We start from the raw sequence: 26,716 nt of genomic DNA, 5'->3' as shown, positions 1-26,716 counted from the left end.
TCCATATAATTACATATAAGGATATTGGAGAAATATATGCATCTATTATAATGGGACGTCAAGACAACGAGAGCAGAGTCCCAGTCACGAGCATCACACAAGGATGTGCATTCACTCATGACGTTGATTGCTATATCCCAATCTTTTATCACTTGGGCTGGGGTAGAAATCCTGAGAATTTATAGCCAGTTTTCCTTTCTCTAGATATATATTTTAATATTTACTAGCTTTTGTTCTTAGTGTCATGGTCAGTGGGTATTCCTATATCCCTGAAACAGTTGGCTGAGATTCAAGCAGATAGAAATTATGAATGCTGCTTTGTCAGGGTAGACATGACTGTTTGCCCTATATGGGAGTGTGGCTCTTCCTCAACCATCACCATAAACCATTGTTTTCAGTTTTTTTCAGGAATATAATCAGAAATATAAGCATACTTTTTTAAGCTATAGAAGGAGAGTGCTCAATGTTGTCTATTTTTAGTGTATCCAATCAGGATATTATTACCTTCTTTAACAATGTTATACTGCTGGAAACTCAGGGCACCTCTTCTATTAGATTCTTTTGTGCTTCCTGGAAACTCATAGTTTGTTACATTTTAGTATATATACACCAAATGAAAAACGCAATTCCTCCAATGATAAGGTGGTGATGAAGGATACAGAGAATGACTCCTGTACTAGGGCTAACTGTATGAATTCCAAGGACATTTATTATCAACTCAGTTATTTCCAATTAAATCAGGATAAACATTGTAAAGGTGGCACATTGCCACATGTGACATATAACTATCTCCAATACCCATATATGTCTTTATTTAGACGGACCAGAATTGTTGAGGTCAATGATTACTATGTTCCTAATTATTCCTTTGTTATCAGGGCTAGTGAGAAGGTATTTAGTACACGTTCTTCAACAGTGACCACCTGTTTGTCTATTGTTTTCTTTTTTAAACACTTTTCTACTTTTACATCATCTTTCCCCTTTAGTCACCCTTCCCAAACAAAACAAGAGCTAAGTCTACGAAATGTCTAATAAACTGAATTTATTTACCTTTAAAGTTGTCGTCTTTCAACTTTTTCTTCTCTAGTCCTTTCTTCTCTACTCCACTTTCTTCTCTCCTCTTCTCTACTTTCTTCCCCCAGTGAGGAGGATTGAAGGGATCGATAGAAATCAAAGGAGATGGGGAAGTAGAGATGGAGATAGAGTGAAGCATTGGAGGAAAGGAAGAAGAAATCATAAAGGAGGAGGGAGGAGGCGGCACTGGAGAGGGGAAAGCCAGATAAGCCGGAGGCAGACAGGGAGAGGGAGATGAGTGCAAGGGAGAGGGCAAAGGAGGGACAGATGAGACAGGGAGGGGAGGGGAGGCGGAGGGAGGAGTGGAAGGAGAAGAATGTATGGATGAAGACGAAGAGACTGCTCCCAAGGATGGAGGGGGTGAGGAAATAGAAGAGGATGGAGAATGACAGGGAGGTGGGTGGGAGAGAATCAAGGCAGGCAGATGGTCTGCAAAGGCCTGACACTGATTGGACAATGTGGTGGTTTGTGGAACAGATTTCTGAACTGACTGAGAAGCATCAAACCTAGAAGAATGCTCAGGCAAAGGAGTGATACAAGAGAGGGGTGGGGCTGGTTGAGCTGGATGCCTGGATAAACTGGAAGGCTTCAAAACAGGGAGACTTTCCAAGGGGCTTGGGGAAACAAGCAGTTGAGCTGGAAGGGAACGGCGGAGAAGTGCAGGCATTAGAGTTGCTTGGGTAGAATGCTGTGCTGCAAGCAACTGATTGGGTCTGAAAGTTTTATAAAACAACCTGTTCTGTGAGTCAGGATCAGGAATGTTGGGAGAACTTTGGGATGGGGGAGGTCGAAGGACAGGTGGCCCAGAAGGAATAGGATCTGGTAGATTTGGGAAATTGCTAGAAAAGCTAGAAGTAACTGGGGTTGGAGGGCGAGGGAGATATCTGACAGGATAAGATAGTAATGGGGCTTGTAAAAAGGTCTTTGAAAGAGTAGAGGGGACAGATGGAAGAACACAGGTCTTGGGGGTGGGAAAAACAACTGGGTAGCTAGGAAGACTTTGGGGATGATGGGATCGCAATGGGGCCCGTGAGGCAGACAGCCGGCCAGAGAAGTAGGGATCAGGATTGGAGATAGCTGGACAAGCAGGAATGGATCTGCATAGGTGGGAAAGTATTTGGACAGGCAAGTAGAAAGAACCTCATTAAGATTTTAAGAACTATTACTGGGCTGCCTGTAGGGTATTGATTGCTTTTATCCCTTGGGGTTCATGCTTGATTTTCCACTGGTCAGCCACATTCCTCACACTGACTGACCGAAACAAGTACACAGATGATTCAAGTTCATCTCTTCTCTCCTTTTCAAGTCTGATGCACAGATATGGGCTTCATATCATATCTAGTCTAAACTACTAGTGTGAGGAGCAAAGGCAGACATCTCAGGGCATTGGTTCAGAAGGACCATCTCATCACAAATACATGGATATTGGAGATAGGTAGCTAACAAAATTGTTTTGTTAGAGAGTTTATCCACCAGAAATGCCAAAAAGATTAGCTTTGTGATAAGAAACTGGTTGTGAATGGAAGGTTGATTATTTCTGATATTTTAAAAGTAAGTACCTTATATTTTTATATCTCATGATTATGTGAAGTAGTTCCTAAAACTGAGTCTTATATTTAAATTGAGGCGTAAGCATTAGTTTGCACTTTTCCAAACAAATTTCTGTTTTAGATGACATTAGCATCTTTAAATATTTTAATTTGCAACTAGCATTTTCTATATTAGAACCACCTCTTGGGCTGAGGCTGTGGTTAGTGGCAGAGCTTGTACAAAGGCCTGCTCAGTCCCCACCACCACAACCCCTGCTCTACAACGCTTCTCAGTTTCTCTTTATTTCTGAACCCATTTTACGTTTATATTCCAATGAAATGTACTTCTAACATGAAAATAGCTTATTAATCTTTGTATAAACATTTGCAATAAATTTATTTACAAAAAGCCAATAAGTGAACACTAATAGTCTAAAATTTCATACTTATACATGGCATTTATAGTTTATAAAACACTTAATATACAATATTTAATACTGCCAGTTATTTGGAGAGTACAATCTAAATCTTTATTAGTTAACCATAGTCTTTTCTCTCATAGATTATATATATATTTACTTTTCAACGGAAGACATACTATATATGTACATATATTAGGCAATCATAAAGTCACAGTCAAAGTATATTATAAAAAACACAAAAACTGCCGGGCGGTGGTGGTGCACGCCTGTAACCCCAGCACTCTGGGAGGCAGAGGCAGGCGGATTTCTGAGTTCGAGGCCAGCCTGGTCTACAGAGTGAGTTCCAGAACAGCCAGGGCTACACAGAGAAACCCTGTCTTGAAAAACCAAATCCAAAAAAAAAAAAAAAAAAAAAAAAAACCCAAAAACCTACAACCCCCTCCACAAAAACTAGGTATTTTGATACAAAATGATTATTTCTCAGAAAGACAATACTTAATTATATTTAGTTATTTAGTACATAACTATTTAGGACATAATACTTAGTTATTTTAGTACAGATTTGCTAATAGCATAATGCTTCAGAAAAATTGAAATTACTTTGACAGTTTAACCCTTCTAAGATTGTAAGGAACTGCATATTGCTGAGCAAAACAAAACAACAACCCCCCCCCCCCAAACATGCTTTCATTCATTGTACAAAAGAGGTATTTTTAAAATGGAGAATATCTGATCAGCACAAAATACTAATTGAACACAAGGAAAAAAAACCTGGAAAATGAAGGGTCTCTATAAAAATACTAAGTAGTTTAGAAGTTTTAAAAGTCAAAGTTCCCTATGAGCCTAACTGCGTTGGCTAATACGTGGCATCTTTTGTCAGACAAACTTTCCCATGATACTGTACATCATACTGCCTTCATGTCTTCCACTTTGGTTCTTCACACATTTCTAGCTTGTTTATGTCAATGTGTTGCTTAGCTTATACTGAACTACTTAGCATATAGAAATGTGACCACAGTCTTTAACACCTTTTGTTTTCTAGCTATCATCTTTTTATAATTCTCTGGTTGCCCCCTTTTCAGGCTCACTCTTGAGGCCAGCTTTTTTGAAGTTTTGAATTTGGAGACCTTCTTCCTATCTACCAGAACTCCTCGTGGAATCTTGTATAAACTGATTGAGATATTCTCTGCATTTGTATATGTCTCTAAAGGGTTAACATTATGCTTTTATTCTTCTCAATGGGTTAGATCAGTATAGGGGTACCTTTCTAAGTTGGTTCTTTGGGAAATGGTTCACCCACTGTGACTGCATTGCTGTACAGTGGTGCTGTCATTTGTAGGAGGTATGGACTTAGCAAAGATTAGCTTTCAAATGCTTTGTAGCCTTCCCAGAGAGTGTTCCTATCCAGGGACACGGTCATGTTACCATATGGCATTCTGATTGTTTGCTTAACTCAAAACCACAATTGATAAGATACTGACTAGTTTTATTTTTATCAGTAAAGGATGTCACATTTGTATTCATGGCCTAGACTTCCTGAATACTCTAAAGCATACCCTCTTGTGGAGGTTTGACTATGTTTGCCCCAGGGAGTAGCACTACTTGAAGGTGTGGCCTTGTTGGAGAAGGAAGGGTGTCACTGTGAGCATGGATTTTAAGACCCTGCCATGCTCCTGCCTTGATGAAAATGAATTGAACCTCTGAACTTGTAAGCCAGCCCCAATACATGTTGTCCTTACAAGAGTTGCCTTGGTCATGGTGTCTATTCATAGCAGTGAAACCCTATCTAAGACACCTATCTTCCTTTCAACTACTGTGTACCTAAACCTGTTGATTCTTCCTTCATAGCCATAATCTTCTTTTTGTGGCAAAATGCTTACCTGAGATCTACTCCCTTACCCTCATCCCTAAGTTATGATAAGTGGTTTTACCATCTCACTCTCTATTCACTGATGAAACCCCGTCTCTGGAACCACCCTTAAGTCTTCCCCATCTTCTACTTCCTTTCTCAGCAGCTCTGAAGAAGTCATTTTGATTAATTAGTTTATCTAATTTTCCACCGTTAGGCTGCCCCTATTAATTTGGTAAAACTTCCAAAACATATTGGGAGCTTGCTCCAATTCTTTCACTACTTATTTCTAGAACACATTACTGATCGAAGCCTTTCCTGGTTCTTGGCTTCCTTTCCTACATATGTACGTCACTGAATATACACATACCCTACTGTATGTATGTATGTATGTATATATGTATATATATATGATAAATTAAACTAACTGAACTCTAAGAAGTGCTTGTCTTTGATGACTATCTTACTCATTTGTATAGCTTCAGTTCAAATTCTGTTCTCAGAGAGTTTACTTATATCTATGGCATTTCCCCCTTATTTCTGGAAATCTTCAAACATGTACAGCACTACAGTTTAGTATACTGAACAAAACTATAATCTGGTTTGGGAAAAACATACTCAAAAAATTAAGTAACAATAAAATCACAACTTTCAGGATATCTCTTCCTAGTCCTTTTTGTCTCAATTTTGACTAAAAATATTTAACGTTTATAACTGGACTATTTTCTCATTAAAAAAATTTAAGTAAAGAAATTAAAATATTAACATATTCTCCTTTTCAATGAAGTTCATTGTAAAAAGCTTGCAAATAAAAACATTACACGTCAAAATTAATCAGACTCAAAGTCTATACAACTTAATGAACTTAGATCCAGTGAGAATTGCCATTTGAAATGGAAATTGTGAAGCTTCACATTAAAATTTACATTTTTAGTATTGAATATTTTACACACATATCCACCACAAAACCAAAACTTTCATAATAAAATTAGTACTAGAAAACATTTAGTTTTATGATATCCTTTCTGTAACTTATATCCATTCCTGCATTCTCTCCTTTCTTATCACCTTATTATATTGAGCTGTTTAATTTTCTTGTTATACTGTACCCATGGCATATTTGTTTATATAGATACATGTATTATTTTGGCTAGAGAGACACATGAGAGAAGACGTGTAGTTTATTTCTTTCTGATATTGTGATCTCACTTGATAATGTACATGTCCATCCATTTTTCTGTACATTTTTAACTTCACTTTTCTTTAGAGTTGAGTAGTATTGATGTATGTGTGTGTGTGTGTGTGTGTGTGTATGTGTGTGTGTATGTGTGTGTGTCTGTGTGTATTTTTTTTTCTAATTCTTTGCTTTAGTGAATAAAGGAGCAATAAATAAGGGGTACAAACATCTCCATGGTGGCATATAGAGTTGTCTGGATATATGCCCTGGAGAGCAATAGCTGGTTTAAATGGTAGTTCATTATTTACATTTTTGAGAAGTCTTCAAACTTCTGCTTAGCATATTCTCACCTCTACCTTGGATATTTTTATTTTCCTTATGCGATTACATTAAACTTATAATGTATTCTTTTCACAAAATATTGTTTTCTTTCCTTTCTTCTTCTCTTCTTTATCCACTCTCTCATCATGCACAATAGTCTATAATGATTATAATAGTATATTTAAAAATGATTTTATTTGCTTAAAATCCTCTTAAAACTTCAGGAATAAGTACATATTTCATTTTTTAAAATTACATGTATTTCTTTGTGTGTGTATATGCACATACTAAAGAATGCATGTGGAAGTCAGACTACACTTTACCCTGAATAAATCACTGCTTTGTCACATGTGATCACCATTCTGTCTAGAGTGCCATTTACCATTTGCCCTGATTAACATATATTTTCTTTAAAACTTCGCTGAAGCATTCCTGTTTATTTTTACTTATTTATTTTTTTTTATTTTTCAAGACAGGGTTTCTCTGTGTACTGGCTGTTCTGGAACTCACTCTGTAGACCAGGCTGCCCTCGAACTCAGAAATCTGCCTGCCTCTGCCTCCCATGTGCTGGGATTATAGGTGTGTGCCACCACTGCCTAGTGAAGCATTCCTTTTTTAAATGAGATTCTTTAAAATAAAGAGTAGTTCTTTTCTAATTAATACTGAAAGGATTAAATTATGTTTTAGCTCTAACTAAGAGAATTTCTGACCAGAGATGTTCTAAAAATGAAATAATATTTTGTATAGGTACAATATTAACAAAATTTACAGTCTGAAATATTAACAACTTCCTACACAGGAGTATCCTGATTATTACTACTCATTTGATGTAAATCTATGCATCTTGTGTTGTGCTGGTGACCCACCTTGGCCTTACACAGGCGAAGCAAACTCTCCACTGAGCCACACCTAGTCTCAGTGCTTTCCACCACGCCATTTCACTTCTCTTTAAGGTTATATACTATATATATATATATATATATATATATATATATATATATATATATATATATATATATTTTAATTAAAAATGATTTTTTAAATTTCATATGCATTGGTGGTTTGCCTGCATATATATCTGTAAGAGGGCATCAGATCCCCTGGAACTGGAGTTGCAGACAGTTGTAAGCTCATAGTGCTGGGAATTGAACCTAGGTCCTCTGAAAGAGTAGCTAGTGCTTTTAACCACTGAGCCATCTCTCCAGCCCAGGGATTGCATTTGCAACAGTGTATTTATTCCACATTGCTTTCCAATGCTTCATTTAGTTCTTTGCATATAATAACATAAAAAATATTTGCAAAAAATGAAAAATACACTTATTAGAGGAAGCCTAGGATTGGCTAGTCCATGCTGTTCCTTTTATATGCTTAGAAAATGCTGGAAAGAACCAGAAATAAAAACTATAGTTTTTATTGAGACAACAACAACAACAAAAACAACAAAATTCTGAATGAAGAAAACATACCACTACAACTACAAAATTTTTTTCAACTAAATTTGTATCAAAACAATTTAAACAATTGTATCTCTTTAGTATAGACAATAAATATCAATATATTAAAAGTGTTGCAATTTCACACTTTTGAAAGATAGAAATATGATTCACTATTGGCAGTATTTATACTACTGGAGTGTAAGATACCAAACTACAATTCTGACTTAATTTGTGAAAAAAAAAAAACTCAAAACAAATTCTAAAACAAAGGTAAGATGTAACCAATGAAAATGATGACAAATTCAGCAAGTATAAAGCCTCATGGTTATTATATAAAAGAGGTAAACAGTCTAACAACATTAATGTAGTTATAATAAATTACTTACCTCCAGTTTGTTGCTGGCCTGTGGGAAAGAGGAATGTTTACTTCTGATTTTAAGTTGGACTCTTGAATTTGTTTTAGGGCCTCTTCTAATGGAGGAACTGGATTTTGAAAAACTAACAGAATAGTAAAAAACAAAGAAAAAAAAAACCAGTAAAGAATCATTCTATCAACAGTGGTTTCTTGATATATAATTTTATTGGCCAATAAAATATTTCAAATCTCTTGTACAATATATTTACAATAGAATAAATATTTTAAATTTGACATGTAAGTCATAGCAATGAAACTGTTACTTTGAGATTTTCATCATCAATTCTATGACAATATTTACTTGAAAATATGAAACTTTGAAAAATGTGTAGGCACACACACATATATAAAAACTCCTTCATATTTGATCTCATGGTCTCAAAATTTTATGATAAAATGTTAAAATATTCACATGAATAAAATTTTAAAAATCAACTAATATTTGAACAGTTATAGAGCATATTTCAAGCATTTTCTAGTAAGCTCATCCTGCCCAACACAGGTGCTATTTTAAATTTTACAGCTGAGAAGCTAAGGTAAGGAGGAGGCAAGTGATATATATCCTCAGGGTCACCTGCGATACAGAGCCTGCCCATACTGCGCAGTAACCCTCTCTTCTGTCTTGCTTTCTATATACATCCACTTTCAAAGCCTTCAAATGTGCACCCCGGTACTCAACATAGTCTCTTTTCCTTACTTCCAATGTTACCCTCACTGCCTTTCAAGAACACTGCCTTTCTTGCATCCCTTGCCTATGGAGACACTATGTTCCGCTCATCGAATGCTATACAGAGTTCTCCAAGCCTAGAGCTGGAGCACATGATTTTCTAGCTCTAACTCCTCAGGGAAACCTAACACTTAAAAAAGAGAAAGAAAGAAAGAAAGAAAGAAAGAAAGAAAGAAAGAAAGAAAGAAAGAAAGAAAGAAACAAAAACCTTTTTACTTTAATACATTCATGTCAACTACTTCCACACTATTCTATTGTCTGTAACTTTTTCCAAAATGTTTAAACAGAGCCAGTATACTATTACACAGGAGTTAATTTAAACTTCAACTCTAGACCAAGAGAAGGTCATGGGGGTGAATATGATAATAACATACTATATACATGTCTGAAAATATCAAAATAAATTAATGACATATAATGAAAATATGCTAGTATACTACTCCATATCTAGCAGTATATTGCTGTTTATTAATGCATATTATGTGTGATGCTCTCTGCCAAGTTTCCAAGGTACTGTTTTCCTGTAGCTTTTCTTTTCCCACATTTAGTAATCCTATCGATTGTGATATCTCTTATGTCTATATATAGTTATAGCTCAACTGAGAAATTTAACACCTCTTCCCAATGTTAAGTCTCCTCCTAGCCTTTAAACTTAAGTATGTTTCTGCCTCTACCCACATTCCATGTTGTCACTATAGTTACCCTTCTTATAAAAATATCTCAGTGCAAGAGGCCCTTCTATGTTTTATATATATTTCCTTTTCTTAGTAAGAAAATATTGTTAGGAGTAGAAACATACCCAACACCGAGAAAGTTCCAGCTTTCCTTCCAAATAGAGCCATGAATGAGGCCTCTGTTAAGGGGGATTCATTGGCATAACTTTATATTTTCCTCTCTTTTTCTGTCTAGAATACCAATCTCATAGCTGTGATCGAGCAGCTACCATTTCCACAAGAGTGAAGACAGAACCCATCTAGAAGTGGATAGCTGAGCGAGAGCAGAGTCTCTGCTCTGAAACTTTAGAACCATGGAGCCAGCTCTTGGCCCTGACTTCAGGACTCATTCTAGGAGAGAAAAAATTCCCTAGTGTGTTTTGGTGTCTTTCGATTATGTCAGTGTTCTTTGCAGCTCCTATTTGTACTAAGATTCCTTACTGACACAGAAATGACTGACTTTCCAGTTAGAAAACGGCATTTTGTCTAGCGGTGAGCATTTTAGTGTGGCATACAGAATCCTTCAGGAGTTGGCTTTAAGTTACTTTTTTTAGTTTCAATTAATATTTTTCTCTTTTTACCTCCCTAACTTATGTCTCAGACACTGAAGGACACATTTCACTTGTATGAGCTGTTCTTTCTGTCTGGGCTTCCCTTTATTGTTCTCTTTGCCTGGTAAGATAGTGATTCAAGAGTCATGTATGTTATTTTTCTAGAAACAATGACCCAGCATCTTGACCTAGGTTTAGCATTCTTTCTTATGTTTCACAGTAGTTACACATTCTGCTACTGTACCAAAGATACTGTTTAAATTCTTTTCCAAAATAGGTTGTGGCTTTTTGTTCTGAGAGTACAATCACATATTTATGTAGTTCAGGATGGCTGGAGACGGAGCATAACACAGTACAGCATATGATAGCCGGGTACACAATGGTACTGTCAGTTCTCTTTCTTTAGTGACCTTGATATGTTGTTAGTTCTGCCTTGCAACTTAAGGTCTAAAAACGTGGATGTGATATGAAAGCATCAATCATATTCACACTTAAAATTCTTTTTAAAATATATAAAAATTAAATAAATAAAATTTAATATTTAATAAGTGAAACATTAAATTTAATATAATTTAATATGCATGTGTGTATGCATTCTTACATGTGTAGGTGTGTGGGTGCGGGTGTGTGTGGGTGCGGGTATGTGTGGGTGCAGGTGAGGGTGGGTGCAGGTGAGGGTGGGTGCAGGTGTTTGTGTGGGTGCAGGTGTGTGTGTGGGGTGTGTGTGGTGGGTGCAGGTGTGTGGGTGCAGGTGTGTGTGGGTGCGGGTGTGTGGGTATGTGGGTGTGTAGGTGCAGGTGTGTGTGGGTGCAGGTGTGTGTGGGTGCGGATGTATGTGTGGGTACGGGTGTGTGGGTGCGGGTGTGTGTGAGTGTGGGTACAGGTGTGTGGGTGCAGGTGTGTGTGTGCAGGTGTGTGGGTACAGGTATGTGTGGGTGCAGGTGTGTGGGTACAGGTGTGTGGGTACAGGTGTGTGTAGGTGCAGGTGTGTGGGAACAAGTGCAGGTGTGTGGGAACAGGTGCAGGTGTGTGGGAACAGGTAGAAGTGTGTGGGAACAGGTGCAGGTGTGTGTGTGGGTACAGGTGTGTGGGAACAGGTGCAGGTGTGTGGGAACAGGTGCAGGTGTGTGGGAACAGGTACAAGTGTGTGGAAACAGGTATAGGTGTGTGTGGGCGCAGGTATGTGTATGTGCTACAGTGTGGGTGTGGAGGCTGAAAGTTGATGTTGGATGTCTGCTTCAAGCACTCTCTACTTTGTTTGTTTGGCCAGGGTCTTTCAATTGAACCCAGAGCTTACCAAGACAAGCTAGTAGCTTGCTCTTGGGACCCTGTCTGTGCTTCCTATGTGCTATGAGTATAGGCTGCTGCCACTTTTACGTGGTTCTAGGTAGCAGACCCTAGCCTCAGGCCTCACAAATGCTGTCTTTATGCATGCAGCAATCTCCTCCGTCCAGTTATATTTAAATTTGTAATTGGTTGTGGATCTTAGACTATTGGATTGTATTACTTTGTAGACTTTTTGTTTGCCAATCTTTCAAATAAAAAATTGAAGCAAAGTACAAGTAAGATGCCAGAATGACTATGCCACTCATTTCCTGAACCCAACTGCTAAATTTTCTGTTAAGTTACTTACAAAATCGATTTCAAAAAAGACAAAACATAGCCGGGTAGTGGTGGCACACGCCTTTAATCCCAGCACTTGGGAGGCAGAGGCAGGTGGATTTCTGAGTTCGAGACCAGTCTGGACTACAGAGTGAGTTCCAGGACAGCCAGGGCTACACAGAGAAACCCTGTCTTGAAAAACCAAAAAAAGAAAAGAAAAGAAAAAAAAAAAAAGACAAAATATTGCGAACTAGTGTGAAGTTGAAAGAAACTTGTGAGTGAATAGAGAATTTACCAATGGAGTCAACACAATATTCTCCAAATTCAATTTATATCAATTTCCTGTCTTTTGTTTGGTGGAAGTGCTTGTTACTCAAATGGCACACCAGGCTGTTTCTACTTTTTAAAAAATGTATAATGTCATTAGGGAAATGCAAATCAAAACAACCCTGAGATTTCACCTTACACCAGTCAGAATGGCTAAGATTAAAAATTCAGGAGACAGCAGGTGTTGGAGAGGGTGTGGAGAAAGAGGAACACTCCTCCACTGCTGGTGGGGTTGCAAATTGGTACAACCACTCTGGAAATCAGTCTGGCGGTTCCTCCGAAAACTGGGCACCTCTCTTCCAGAAGATCCTGCTATACCACTCCTGGGCATATACCCAGAGGATTCCCCACCATGTAATAAGGATACATGCTCTACTATGTTCATAGCAGCCCTATTTATAATTGCCAGATGCTGGAAAGAACCCAGGTATCCCTCAACAGAAGAGTGGATGCAAAAAATGTGGTATATCTACACAATGGAGTACTATTCAGCCATTAGAAACAATGAATTCATGAAATTCTTAGGCAAATGGATGGAGCTAGAAAACATCATACTAAGTGAGGTAACCCAGACTCAAAAGGTGACTCATGGTATGCACTCACTAATAAGTGGATATTAACCTAGAAAACTGGAATACCCCAAACATAATCCATACATCAAATGAGGTACAAGAAGAAAGGAGGAGTGGCCCCTTGTTCTGGAAAGACTCAGTGAAGCAGTATAGGGCAAAACCAGAACAGGGAAGTGGGAAGGGGTGGGTGGGAGGACAGGGGGAGAGAAGGGGGCTTATGGGACTTTCGGGGAGTGGGGGGCTAGAAAAGGGGAAATCATTTGAAATGTAAATAAAAAATATATCGAATAAAAAAAAAAAGAAGTGCTCAACATCATTAGTAAAAAAAAAAAATGTATAATGTCATTGTTTACTCAATCTAAATTTGATTACAACTTCCATGTTTGTTCTTAGAATTATTTCAGAGATGAAGGTACCTGCTCTTCTTCTCTGAGAAACAGGAACATGGGCACGTTGGAATTTTTCAGTAACTTCTTCAAACTTTTGCTTCCTCTGCTGCAGGATCCGTTCTCTAATTTGATATTCTCTTTCCTCTTGTTTTTGGCGTTTCTCTTCGAAAGCTCTAGATTTAACATATAAAGGACACAGGAGTGGTAGACAGGCAGCTGAATAAAGCAGAACAGATGGTCTGAAAACACCACCACTAATGAAATAACAGCATTTTCACCTGACTTAGACACTGCAAATTTCAAATTTTTTAACAGGCCACTGGCTGAGTTTCCATGTACTTATAAAATGGAGTTTTAGACCATCATTCATATTTTTTTGTAACTAAGAGAAGGCCCTGCGGGGGGGGGGGGGGGGGAGGTGTCTTTTTGATGTCAGTCAGGCCTGCCACTGCCCCCACCTGCTGTGGTAAAAAGCCTTTTCTAAGAGCCACACTGTTTCTGATATTCACTAGCACAGAGAAGCAGCCTTGCAAATTTCTCACTTTACATCAAAGTTTAAAATTGGCTGTCATACAAGTCTTACCTGTGCTAAGAATACAATTTTTATTAAAACATTGGTTTTTGGCTTCTTTTATAAATATGGAAGCCAGAACTCTTCAGCAGATAGTTACAAACATCTGCCCTATTAATGCCCAGTTTTAAAAACTATTATTATCATTGTGTGTGTGTGTGTGTGTGTGTGACTTGTGGCGGTCAGAGGGCCACTCTGTGCCCCGGGCTTCTTCACTCCACCTGTGTGGGGTTCTAGGAGGTCAACTCAGCTTCAGACTTGTGAGACAAATGTTGGGGTTTTGTCTAAGCTCCACCCCACACCTACCTGGCAATAGCCAGGTATGCCCCGCCCCAGAGATCTGGCCCACTATAAGAGGGGCTACTTGCTCCTCCTCTCTCTCTCTTTGCTCTCTGCTCTCCCACACTCTCTCACCTCTCTGCCCCTGTGGTCATGGCCGGCCTCCACTCTCTCCACTCTCTCTACTCTCTCTCTCTCTCTCCCTCTCCCTCTCTCTACCACTAACTCCCATCCCCTATTCTGAATAAACTCTATTCTATACCATGTCTGTGTGTGTGTGGTCCCTCAGGGGCAGAGGTGCCCAGGCAAGGGCCCGCCTGGACACCTTCCCCCACGCCGCCTAGCCACACTCACCTAACCCCCTATACCCCCCCCCCCCCACTTTAAGCCCCTTCATCCTGCTGCTGAAAGTCCTTCAACAAGCATCTTCCCCAATGAGCTAGCTTGTCTGCCCCAGGTCCCCACTTCTCTTAACTTTCCCCTTTATTTATAGTTGCCTCTAGGCTCCTTATTATATTTTCTCTATTTTAGTTGTACTACTTTAAACAGTTAAATTTTGTTCTTGCAAAATGTGCTTGCATTACTCAAGAAGTATTTGGTAAGAAGCAGGACTACAACGCCAGCCTGGCACGGGTAGGAAAGTGTTCAAAGGCACTACTTTGTTGTGTAGCTGGTTGAACTCTTTTAAAGTTCTTTCTGTTCCAGGTCACCATGGGCTACTGTTATAGGCCTACCTTGTCTATGTAACTGGTCTTTTAGAGAGCTATAAGATTGGGGTACAGAGCCTTAGGTTTTCAAGGGATGGCTCACAATCATCTATCATGGGATTTGATACCCTCTTCTGGCATGCAGGCATACATGTAAATAAAGCACACACACATATATATATGTATATGTATATATATATATATATATATATATATAAATCTTAAAAAAAGAGGTAAACATTTTAAAAAAAATACGTTTCTATGCATATCATTATACAATGAACCCAAAAAAAGATGTTAAAAAAGCCTTTTTATTCACACACACACACACACACACACACACACACACACACACACACACATTTTAGGGATAAACTCAACCAAAGAGGCAAAAATGACTACAAAATACAGATGAAAAAATTCCAAAGGAAGGCTAATCTACATTCATGGATTAGAAGACCTCATATTACTGAGATGTCAGTACCGCTATTTACAGATTCTAGCCATTCTCTCCTATGATTCTGTAGCTCCTCTTTAATGATTCTGGTCCTGTCACTCTCATAACTGATGGACTGCTATGAGAATGATGCTGTGTGACTTTTCAGGCTACAGTTGAAGTTTTACAACATTTAGCTTTAGAACACTTTCTTTAGGAATTACCAGGATACAAACATTATTTTTGATGATCTTAAGCTCACCATGTTGAGATGCAGCCCAGGCTAGCTAAAGAGAGACATAGCTAAAGGCAGAGAACTACCTGGTTAGCTTCCATCAGTATTGGATAACCAAGCCCTAGCACAAAGTACATGTCTGAAGAAGCATGATGAATTTCAAGTTCAACAGAACCTTTACATCACCAGATAAACTTCAGAACCACAGATGAAATCTGAGTGCAACAGCATTCTCAAAGAGAGACTCAACAGCTACACAGTCAACACAGACCATCAGAATACACTATGTTGTTAGCAAGTCTTAGAGGGAGTTATAAAACAGCAAATGAGCCATGGAATAAGTCCAAGCTGATTGTTTTTAAACCACTTAGCTGTTATTTGTTTGATCTGGGGTAAAGATTTAATACAAATTAGTTACTACTTTTGTTTCATTTGTTTTTGGTTTTCGAAGAGGAATTCTCACTATGTATCCTGGCTGGCCTGAAACTTGATCTACTCACCACACCAGGTTCTATTTATTTATTTCTTTGTACATTTAAAAATGAAAACTCACACTCATTAGTTCTATGTGATCATTCTGACTAAAACAAACAACACTAATTAGAAAGTCATATTTCATTTCTCCCTAGAGACATGACATTTAAGCTAGACAGGGGACAGTCATAAAAATTATGGAGAAAGGAAGCACTCTAGCAAAATTAAGAGCAAGCAAATGCTCAGTTAGGAAAAGAGACAAAAACAGACTTCCTATACGAGTAAGCTGAGAAAACACAATCAATTTAGTAATGAGGAATGGCAGATTCTGAAGGTAGTATGCTTCTTGCTGCAATATAAAAATATTCTAATAGCAAAAATACTACCATCTCTACTACTTTATATTGTTCCACAGTGCTCCTGTTCTCTATATTAAAATGTGCCCAGCAAAGATTTTCACATCGAAGACTATAGAATATATAGTTTAAATTAAATGTGTCAAATTAAAGCACTGACAGAATATGTATGCCCAGCAAGCCAATGCTTCTGCTCTTGAGCTCTGTGATAGGCCTGATAATAAAGTCTCAAAGTATAGCAATGCTTACCCTACAGTTCTTTCCTTACTCTATCAGGAGTTGCAGAGTTTCTTTTATTTGGTGATTTGTCAGGAACTTAGATAAATGCAGTGGGAATGAAGGAACAGGTGGTGAAAGCAAGAAAGAAGGCTTCGCTCCCTCTGTAGAATTTAGACTCAGAAGAGTATGTTGTCATCACCCACTGTCTCTGGCTTGAGTATTTTTCAGAAGACACACACTCTGACTTGGTGACTTTTGTAGGGTCTGCTCAACATGTGCAGTTCTGTCTCATGAAATGGGTAAGGCTGCATCTTAGCTCAAAGTGAGCGACCTCATTAAGTATAACCATATGCCAAGCTGTTTGTTTTGCTTTCCCAGGAGTCTACCACAGTGCAGTATCATTTACTCCTGCTGGAAGTATTACTAGGAACAAATGACGTGCCATGGTGACAGTTTTCTGTAGCAACATAATAAGCAGTAGCAGTAAGAGTACCTGAGGCCCCAAGAGATGGTATGTGGAACTAGAGAGGTTGCCTTGTAATGCCTTTCTTTTTCCTAGACTAAACCCTATTCAGATGTGGATAATTATACTATTCAAACATGATATTTTAAAACTCAACCATATTTTGAGGTATTAGAAATGAAAAACTAGGGATGAAAATGAAATTGGAAAAAATATTTCTCAAGGATAAAATATGTCAAATGATGGTATTAATAGCCCGAGAGGCAGAAAATGAAGAAGCTATCCTGAGTTTTCTACATGCAAAGTGGCACATGCTTCACATTGCTAGCCCTGTTCTTGTTAAGACCGAACATTATTTGAAATCCCCAAATCTATACTGAAATTCCTATCTTTTCAATTGGATTTCTTTCACTTGGCTGGAAAACTAAATAAAAAGAGATATTGGTGAAGAAAACATTCAAATATAGAACACGCACATTCTGATTTATCAGAAAGAATAATGTATATAATACAAAGATAAAATGAGTACTGCATTCTTCTAAAAGATGTGATGTCAGCCAAAATTAAGAGTGTAACTATCAGTTATCTAAAGCTCATAGCTTTTAATCCTAAGATTAAGATCCTTAAGTTCTAGTTACATTTATTTTTAGGCTCAATTCTAGCAAACATCTCCTATGTACTAGACCATAATATATTAAAAAAGGGCAAGGGTACTTCCATAGGAGACACACTAGCATCAGAGAGATGCTACTCTGGGCAGATAAGGCTTAGTTAAGCACTGATGTTTACACAGCAGTGAAGTCACCCAATGAACATGCTCCTACTGTTGAGTGGTGTTCTACCTAACTACCTACCTACCTACCTACCATCCATCCATCCATCCATCCATCCATCCATCCATCCATCCATCCATGTATTTATTTTACAAGAAAAGTCTGAGAATGAAGAAGAGGAAGTTGATTGGCTAGGACTTTGAGACCTGAAGAACAACATGGTGATATGTTCTAGAGTATATAAAGATCTTAAAAACTTATCAAAGCATAAGTAATTCAGTAAAAAACTTCAGAAAATGATCTGACTATACACTTCACAAACTGTGGAGACAAATATCCAATAAATACATGAGAAAATGTTCATTATTATTAGCCATCAGGGGAATAGAAGTCAAAGCTTCAAAGAAATGCCATCTTGCCTCAGTAGAAGAATAAATTATAACAAGAACTGGCAATGATTCCAGGGTCTGGGATGTGAGTGAGGGGAGACGATGGAGGATATAGGGAGAGTAGACCTGTGACTGGTGGCAGAAGATGGAGAACAGAGGGGGATGGAGAACAGAGGGGGATGGACATGACTACTGCAAGATGCTTGAGTGTGAAGAAACAAAACCCAAAGTGACTAAGATCTTCTGAAATGCCATACAGAATGGCTACCACAGAAACAGTGAGAGCAGCAAACAAGGCTACATAGAAAGTCTGGATGCCACAGTGCTGTGGGCACAGTGAGCCACTCTGGAAAAAGGCTGTATGTATGTCAAGGCCATATATACGAGTCAGTAATATACTCCTTGCCATATATTCCAGAGAAATCAAAGCTTACGTTTATATGAAAATTATACTTGAATTTATAGTTTCTATCTATATCATTCCCAACCAGAAATGACTCAGATGTCTATCAATGCGGAAACAGTTTTAAACACCTTAATTGTAGGGCTGGGGATGTGGCTCAGTGGAAGACTCAGTGGTAGAAATATTGTAATAAACAAACAAAACTGTCACCAAAACAAAACAAGGAAAAAAAAAACCAAAAACCAAAAATCCCAACCACCATCACTACCAACAGCAGCAGCACCTCTTAACAACCTGAACCCAACATGTTTCTGGTACATATATATTGTGGAATACTACCCAGCAATATCAGTGAGTACTACACAACTGTTCTGAGAGAAAAAAACATAACTCCTCAAGGTTGCATATTACAATGTTATTTGTTTAAAAGTGTAAAAAAATGAACAAAACAAAACAAAACCGGAAATGAAGACCAATAGATCGGGGTAGGAAGGGTTGTAGCTATGAAGGGGCACATGAGTGACCTTTGTGAACTGGCCATGTGAATGGCACTATTCTGTTTTGATATCATACTATAATTTTGTAAAATGCTGTCATTGGAGGAAACTGGGTTAAAGACATATGGAAAACTCACAATTGCTAAAAACTTTGCAATTACTTCATAAGAAAGTACTGAGTACAAATTTAAGTACCTTACAACATTGTTATAGGCCAAGACAGGTAGTATTTGGTATGCTTATTTCCCATTTCGGCATTTTATATTACTGAAGTTAAAATTGTATTATTTTAGTTTAAAGAAAAAAATTTCTAGGAAGATATTGTAGTGAGCAGTGGAGAAGTTAGAAAATCTTCAATAGGAGATTCACCAATGTTACCTGTCAGAGGTCATTTATTGTACACTGCATGTATGAATGAGAAAAAAACAAGGACTAAATCAGTGTGGAAACAGTTGGTAATTAAAAGAGGACAGTATAGCTCCTCAAGTATGTGAAGCTATAGCAGTGAGTCTCAGGGATGAGATCAAATTCCCTTTACTGATGTGTACAGTGTGTAGACAAGCTTAAGTGTGACATTATTCTAGAAAGATTTACATTAAAATATTTGAAGAGTTTTCCTAATCTGTAAGAAGTCTGACCACCTCTTTTTAAGTGACCCTGACTTCTGCCTCTATCTGCTTAGACCCAAGCCCTCATTCACGCTCACTCACTTGCCTAGAGAGTCTAACAATTTTCTACTGTTACAAAGTTGGGTTTTGTTTTTTTTTTGTTTTTTTTTTTTTTGTCTGTTTTGTTTTCATCTGCTGCTTCTTTGGTATAATGAGCTAAGATATGAATCTGATCATTGAATATCTCTAATTTTGCTTCTTTATTAAATCTTAAAGATAATGTCTTTATAATCTAGCCTGGGAACATTCTCTTTATTTTCTTTAGATTGGTATATATGCTATTTCATAAACTATCTCCTGTAATCTGATATTCATCCACATTTTCCCACATAACACCTATATACATCTTCTGTCACATTTTATAATATTAGACTTTTCTTCTATTCTGCTTACAAGAAGCACGGTTCCTTTCATGTTCCTTGTCTAACATGTGGCTAAATATTCTTCCAAGAACCCTTTCTTGTCCTATAGTCCATGAGATGTGCTTTTGTTTACTTCATAGGAGACTCAACCACAGCATTCACTGACTGTTATCTTTCATTATTATATTTTTAATGATTTGAGAATAAGAGTCATGCCTTTCCTTTTTCTTTCTAATTACTTGACTATTTTATTTATTTACATTTCAAATATTGACCCCTCCTGGTCTCCCCTCTGCAAACTCCCTATCGCATCTCCCCTCCCCTTTGCCTCTAAGAGTGTGCTCTCCACCCATGTACCCATTCCCGCCTCACCCCTCTAGCATCTACCTACATGTCTTTTATTTTTCATCTTCTAGAATATGAATTTATAGAGATTCCTAATCTATGATATGTTAAACAGTTAATGATAACTTCCCAAAATAAGTGAGAAAATGATGGGAACTTAGCCTCTATCCAAAGGGGTAAATGCTAAATACTAAACACCCTACAATCCTCTGACTTCACATTGAGCATAACTAGATAAAGTTTACAATCATCTTTACTAACTCTTGTCATGTACCTTGTAATGTTTTCAAGAGTCAGAAAGTAACAGAAAAACAGAAACATTCGAACAAAACCAAAATAAACTTTGTTAAATAAGAAAGGATTAAGCTCAAGAGAAATATAACCTAAGGAAAAAAAAATTAACAGGTAAACAATTTTCTATTCCCCAAATGGGATTTGCAGCATATGCCCAGTGATGAATTATAAGCTCCAGGGATCTTCCACTACCATAGAACATGGATAAGGCTGTAATGAAAAAAATATTAAATAATGGGTAACCACTCTGACAAGAAAAGTTGAATAAAAAAACTTCATCAGGTGCCAGAGATGGCATAGTGGTCAAGAACACTTGCTGAGGATAGGAGACAGTGTGGCTCACAACTATCTGTAACTTCAATTTCAGGGACTCTGACGGCTCCTTCTCGTCTTTATGAGTACCAGGCATGTAGTGTTCTTACATATGTCCAGGCAAACACTCATACACACTTAAACACAAAAGAACAACAAAACCATTATCTTTAGAAATTTAATAACTAAAATCCTAAAAATGATTAAGAAGTTGTTGGATACTTTTCATTTTGTTTCATTTTAGTTTATAGTTTCCACAGACAACTTTTTTTGGTAATGATTTATAAAATTTGATTTATATCAGTATTCATCTCTCCCCTCTTTTTATAATTGAATGGAAGAGGGTAGCAGATAAAAATTATATGAGTTAAATAGTAAATTAAAGTAAAATTACAGTCTATTTATAGTTAAATTTCTTGTTCTGTATCAAGAAAAAAACATGATGGCCATAATCCATGAACTAGAATAAAGACTTGGTCCTTCAGGCAGAAAAATAAAATGTACAAAATGATGAGACTACTGAATACTATAACTAAATCGTGGTCTCAAGTCTAAGAAGTCCCTCACATTAGAGAACGTGGCTTTGCTTACAATGGCTTTGCATTTCTATACTTCTGAACAAAATACAATTACTTACTTTCTTCTCCGGTTTGACTCCATAAAATATTTACGTGCTCGATTCCGACATAGTTTTTGTTGCTGTAGTAGTATCTGGCGTTCTTCTTCTAAATTTTTCTCAAGATGGATTTTCATATCTCTAGTGATGCCATTTAGTTAAGAACAGTTTACATATTTAGTGCATGTCAAGACTGTCTAATTAGAGCCTCATGGTAATAACATCATAAGGCTCTAGTGGGCAGCTAATCCGTGTACATATTAGTGTTAGTAGATGCCCAGAAAATGTGAGATTAATCTCTCCATACACACATTTAGACTTGGCATATGGATTTTAAGGTATCTTTCACTTTCCATGAGGGGAAAATAAATTACTTTTAGAAATTACAAACTTAAGATAATGAAAATAGCATAGCATGCCATACCCAAGTGGCGCAGGGAGATAGTTAACCACCCAGGAGTGTGGAGAGACCTGACAGCACAGGTAGAACCACTCCCACCACTCAGAGGAATGTGTCCGGTTTCTGCCTCTGGGTTGGGACCACCCTCTGCCACAGTGAGGCATATCCAGGTGACACAGGAGACAGCTGACCACCCAGGAGTGCCAAGAGGCCAGACAGTAGGGGTAGAACCCACCCCTGCTGCTCAGAGGAAACAGCTGGAAACCTTGAAGACACAAGAGCCTAGGAGCAGCCTGGGGCAGGAGTCTTCTGATTTCCGCCTGCACGCACCCAGAGCTGAGCGGGGCCACAAAGCTACATACCCAAATACAACCACAAGAGAGCGGGTCTTGCAGGAGTACCTACATACCTGTGTACACAGAGAGGACGGGTCTCCCGGGATCACAGATACAGACGCTTGCATGACAGATAAGCCACAGTCAGAGACAGCAACACCAGCTAACACCAGAGATAACCAGATGGCAAAAGGCAAATGCAAGAACATTACTAACAGAAACCAAGGCAACATGGCACCATTTGAACCAAGTTCTCCCACAAAAGCAAGTCCTGAATACCCCAACACACCAGAAAAGCAAGATCTGGATTTAAAATCACATCTCATTATGAAGATTTCAAGAAGGACATAAATAACACCCTTAAAGAAATAGAGGAGAACATGAGTCAACAGGTAGAAGCCCTTAAAATGGAAACACAAAAATCCCTTAAAGAATTACTTGAAAACACAAACAAGTGAAGGAACTGAACACCACCACCCACGATCTAAAAACAGAAGTAGAAACAACTAAGAAATCACAAAGGGAGACAACTCTGGAGATAGAAAACCCTGGAAAGAAATCAGAAGTCATAGATGCAAACATCAACAACATCAGATGCTCAACACCCCTGTCTTAGTCAGGGTTTCTATTCCTGCACAAACATCATGACCAAGAAGCAAGTTGGGGAGGAAAGGGTTTATTCAGCTTACACTTCTGCATTGCTGTTCATCACTAAAGGAAGTCAGGACTGGAACTCAAGCAGGTCAGGAAGCAGGAGCTGATGCAGAGGTCATGGAGGGATGTTTCTTACTGGCTTGCTTCCCCTGGCTTGCTTAGCCTGCTCTCTTATAGAACCCAAGAACACCAGCCCAAAGGTAGTACCACCCACAAGGGGCCGTCCCCACTTGATCACTAACTGAGAAAATGCCCCACAGCTGGATCTCATGGAGGCACTTCCCCAACTGAAGCTCCCTTCTCTGTGATAACTCCAGCCTGTGTCAAGTTGATACACAAAACTAGCCAGTACAACCCTGCTCTCATCAATGGACAGATCAGGGAAACACAAACTAAAAAGAGACACAGTGAAACTAACAGAAGTTTTGGACCAAATGGATTTAACAGATATATATAAAATATTTCATCCTTAATCAAAAGAATATACCTTATTCTCAGCACCTCATGGTACTTTCTTCAAAACTGACCATATAATTGGTCACAAAACAGACCTCAACAGACATAAGATTGAACTAATCCCATGCCCCCTATCAGATCATTATGGAGTAAGGGTGATCTTCAATAGCAACAAAAACAGAAAGCCTACATACAGATGGAAGTGGAACAATGCTCTACTCAATGATACCTTGGTCAAGGAAGAAGTAAGGAAAGAAATCAAAACCCGTTTAGGTTTGATTTCTGTGAAGGCACAATATATCCAAATTTATGGGACACAATGGAAGCAGTGCTAAGAGGAAAACTCTGAGTGTCTCTAAAAAGAAGCTGGAGAGAACAAACACTAGTAGCTTAGCAGCACACCTGAAAGCTCTAGAACAGAAAGAAGCTAATACACACAAGAGTAATAGTTGACAGGAAATCATCAAACACAGGGTTGAAATCAACCAAGTTGAAACAAAAAGAACTATACAAAGAATCAACAAAACCAGGAGCTGGTTCTTTGAGAAAATCAACAAGATAGATAAAGATAAACCCTTAGCCAGACTAACCAGAGGGCACAGGGACAGTATCCAAATTAACAAAATCAGAAATGAAAAGGGAGAAATAACAACAGAAACTGAGGAAATTCAAAAAATTATCAGATCCTACTATAAAAGCCTATAGTTAACACAACTGGAAAATCTGGATGAAATGGACAATTTTCTAGACAGATACCAAAATTTAATCAGGATCAGACAGACCATCTAAATAATCCCTAAAGAAATAGAGGTGGATATTGACAGCCTCCCAACCAAAAAAACGCAAAAGACGAGATGGTTTTAGTGCAGAATTCTATCAGACCTTCAAAGAAGACCTAATACCAATACTCTTCAAACTATTACACAAAATAGAAACAGAAGGAACACTACCCAACTCGTTCTATGAAGCCATAATTAGGCTTATGCCAAAACCACACAAAGAACAAAGAAAGAGAACTTCAGACCAATTTCCCTTATGAATATCGATGCAAAAATACTTAATAAAATTCTTGCCAATCGAATCTAAGAACACATCAAAACAACCATTCACCATGATCAAGTAGGCTTCATCCCAGGTATGCAAGGATGGTTCAATATACGGAAATCCAGCAATGTAATCCACTACATAAATAAACTCGAAGAAAAAAAACCACATGGTCATTTCATTAGATGCTGAAAAAGCATTTGACAAAATTCAGCATTCTTTCATGTTAAAAGTCTTGGAAAGATCAGGAATTCAAGGCCCATCCCTAAACATAGTAAAAGCAATATACAGTAAACCTGTAGCCAACATTAAACTAAATGGAGAGAAACTTGAAGCAATCCCATTAAAATCAGGGACTAGACAAGGCTGCCCTCTCTATAGATATCTATTTAATATAGTACTTGAAGTTCTAGCTAGAACAATTAGACAACAAAAGGTCAAAGGGATACAAACTGGAAAGGAAGAAGTCAAATTATCACTATTTGTAGATGATATGATAGTATACTTAAGTGACCCAAAAAACTCCACCAGAGAACTCCTATAGCTGATAAACAACTTCAGCAAAGTGGATGGATATAAAATTAACTCAAACAAATCAATAGCCTTCCTATACTCAAAGGATAAACAGGCTGAGAAAGAAATTAGGGAAATGACACCCTTCACAATAGCCACAAACAATATAAAGTATATCGTTGTGACTCTAACCAAACAAGTGAAAGATCTGTATGATAAGAATTTCAAGTCTCTGATGAAAGAAATCAAAGAAGACCTCAGAAGATGGAAAGATCTCCCATGCTTGTGGATATGCAGGATTAATATAGTAAAAATAGCCATCTTGCCACAAGCAATCTACAGATTCAATGCAATCCCCATCAAAATTCCAACTGCAAATCAATCCATTCTTATCTCTTTGTACAAACCTCAAGTCCAAATGGATCAAGGGCCTCCACATAAAACCAGACACACTGAAAACTAATAGAAAAGAAACTGGGGAAGAGCCTTGAGCACATGGGCACAGGGGAATAGAACAATAGCTTATGCACTAAGATCAAAAACTGACAAATGGGACCTCATAAAATTGCAAAGTTTCTGTAAGGCAAAGGACACTGTCAATTGGACAAAACGGCAACCAAAAAAAGTGTGAAAAGATCTTCACCAACCCTACATCCAACAGAGGGTTTAATATCCAATATATACAAAGAACTCAAGAAGTTAGACTCTAGAGAGCTAAATAACCCTATTAAAAATGGGGTACAGAGCTAAACAAAGAATTTTCACTTGACTTTCGAATGGCTGAGAAGCACCTTAAGAAATGTTCAATATCATTAGTCATTAGGGAAATGTAAATCAAAACAACCTTGAGATTTCACCTCATATCAGTCAGAATGGCTAAGATTAAAAACTTAGGAGATGGCGAGGATGTGGAGAAAGAGGAATACTCCTCCACTGCTGGTGGAATTGCAAGCTGGTACAACCACTCCGGAAATCAGTCTGGCGGTTCCTCAGAAAACTGGGCATGACACTTCCAGAGGTCCCTGCTATACAACTCCTGGGCATATACCCAGAGGATTCCCTGGCATGCAATAAGGACACACGCTCCACTATATTCACAGCAGCCTTATTTATAATAGCCAGAAGCTGGAAAGAACCCAGATGTCCCTCAATGGAGGAATGGATACAGAAAATGTGGTATATTTACACAATGGAATACTACTCAGCAATTAAAAACAATGAATTCATCAAATTTTTAGGCAAATGGTTGGAACTAGAAAATATCATCCTAAGTGAGGTAACCCAACCACAAAAGAATACACATGGAATGCAATCACTGATAAGTGGATATTAGCCCAGAAGCTCTGAATACCCAAGACACAATTCACATAACAAATGATTCCCAAGGAAGGAAGGAAGGAGAGGTCCCTGGTCCTGGAAAGGCTTGATGCAGCAATGTAGGGGAATACCAGGACAGAGAAGTGGGAGAGGGTTGATCGTGGAATAGGTGGAGGGAAGAGGGCTTATGGGACTTACGGGGAGGAGGGAACCAGGAAAGGGGAAATCATTTGGAATATAAAGAAAATATAGAAAAAAAAATGGAGTACAGAGCTAAACAAAGAATTTTCACCTGAGGAATATCAAATGGCTGAGAAGCACCTAAAGAAATGCTCAACATCCTTAGTCATCAATAAAATGCAAATCAAAACAACCCTGAGATTTTACCTCACACCAGTCAGCATGGCTAAGATCAAAAATTCAGGAGACAGCAGGTGCTGGAGAGGATGGGGAGAAAGAGGAACACTCCTCCACTGCTGCTGGGATTGCAAGCT

General features: G+C 38.0%; 1 protein-coding gene across 2 annotated transcripts in view; it reads right to left on the bottom strand.

Annotated features, from left to right (window-relative positions):
* Nucleotides 1-26,716, bottom strand: part of Cep126 (centrosomal protein 126) — a 58,304-nt gene that overhangs the window by 26,497 nt on the left and 5,091 nt on the right. For both annotated transcript variants that reach the window (XM_052189143.1, XM_052189144.1), the window contains exons 2-4: nucleotides 21,525-21,644; nucleotides 13,132-13,277; nucleotides 8,195-8,306 (exon numbers count right to left, since the gene is read on the bottom strand). In XM_052189143.1, the coding sequence (XP_052045103.1) occupies nucleotides 8,195-8,306; nucleotides 13,132-13,277; nucleotides 21,525-21,644 (378 nt within the window). The remainder of the gene's footprint in view (nucleotides 1-8,194; nucleotides 8,307-13,131; nucleotides 13,278-21,524; nucleotides 21,645-26,716) is intronic.

The sequence above is a fragment of the Apodemus sylvaticus genome, chromosome 7, assembly GCF_947179515.1.
Source record: "Apodemus sylvaticus chromosome 7, mApoSyl1.1, whole genome shotgun sequence".
Classification (NCBI taxonomy): domain Eukaryota; kingdom Metazoa; phylum Chordata; class Mammalia; order Rodentia; family Muridae; genus Apodemus; species Apodemus sylvaticus.
Note: the sequence above shows the minus strand (reverse complement) of the source record. Positions and strands in the feature narration are given on the sequence as shown.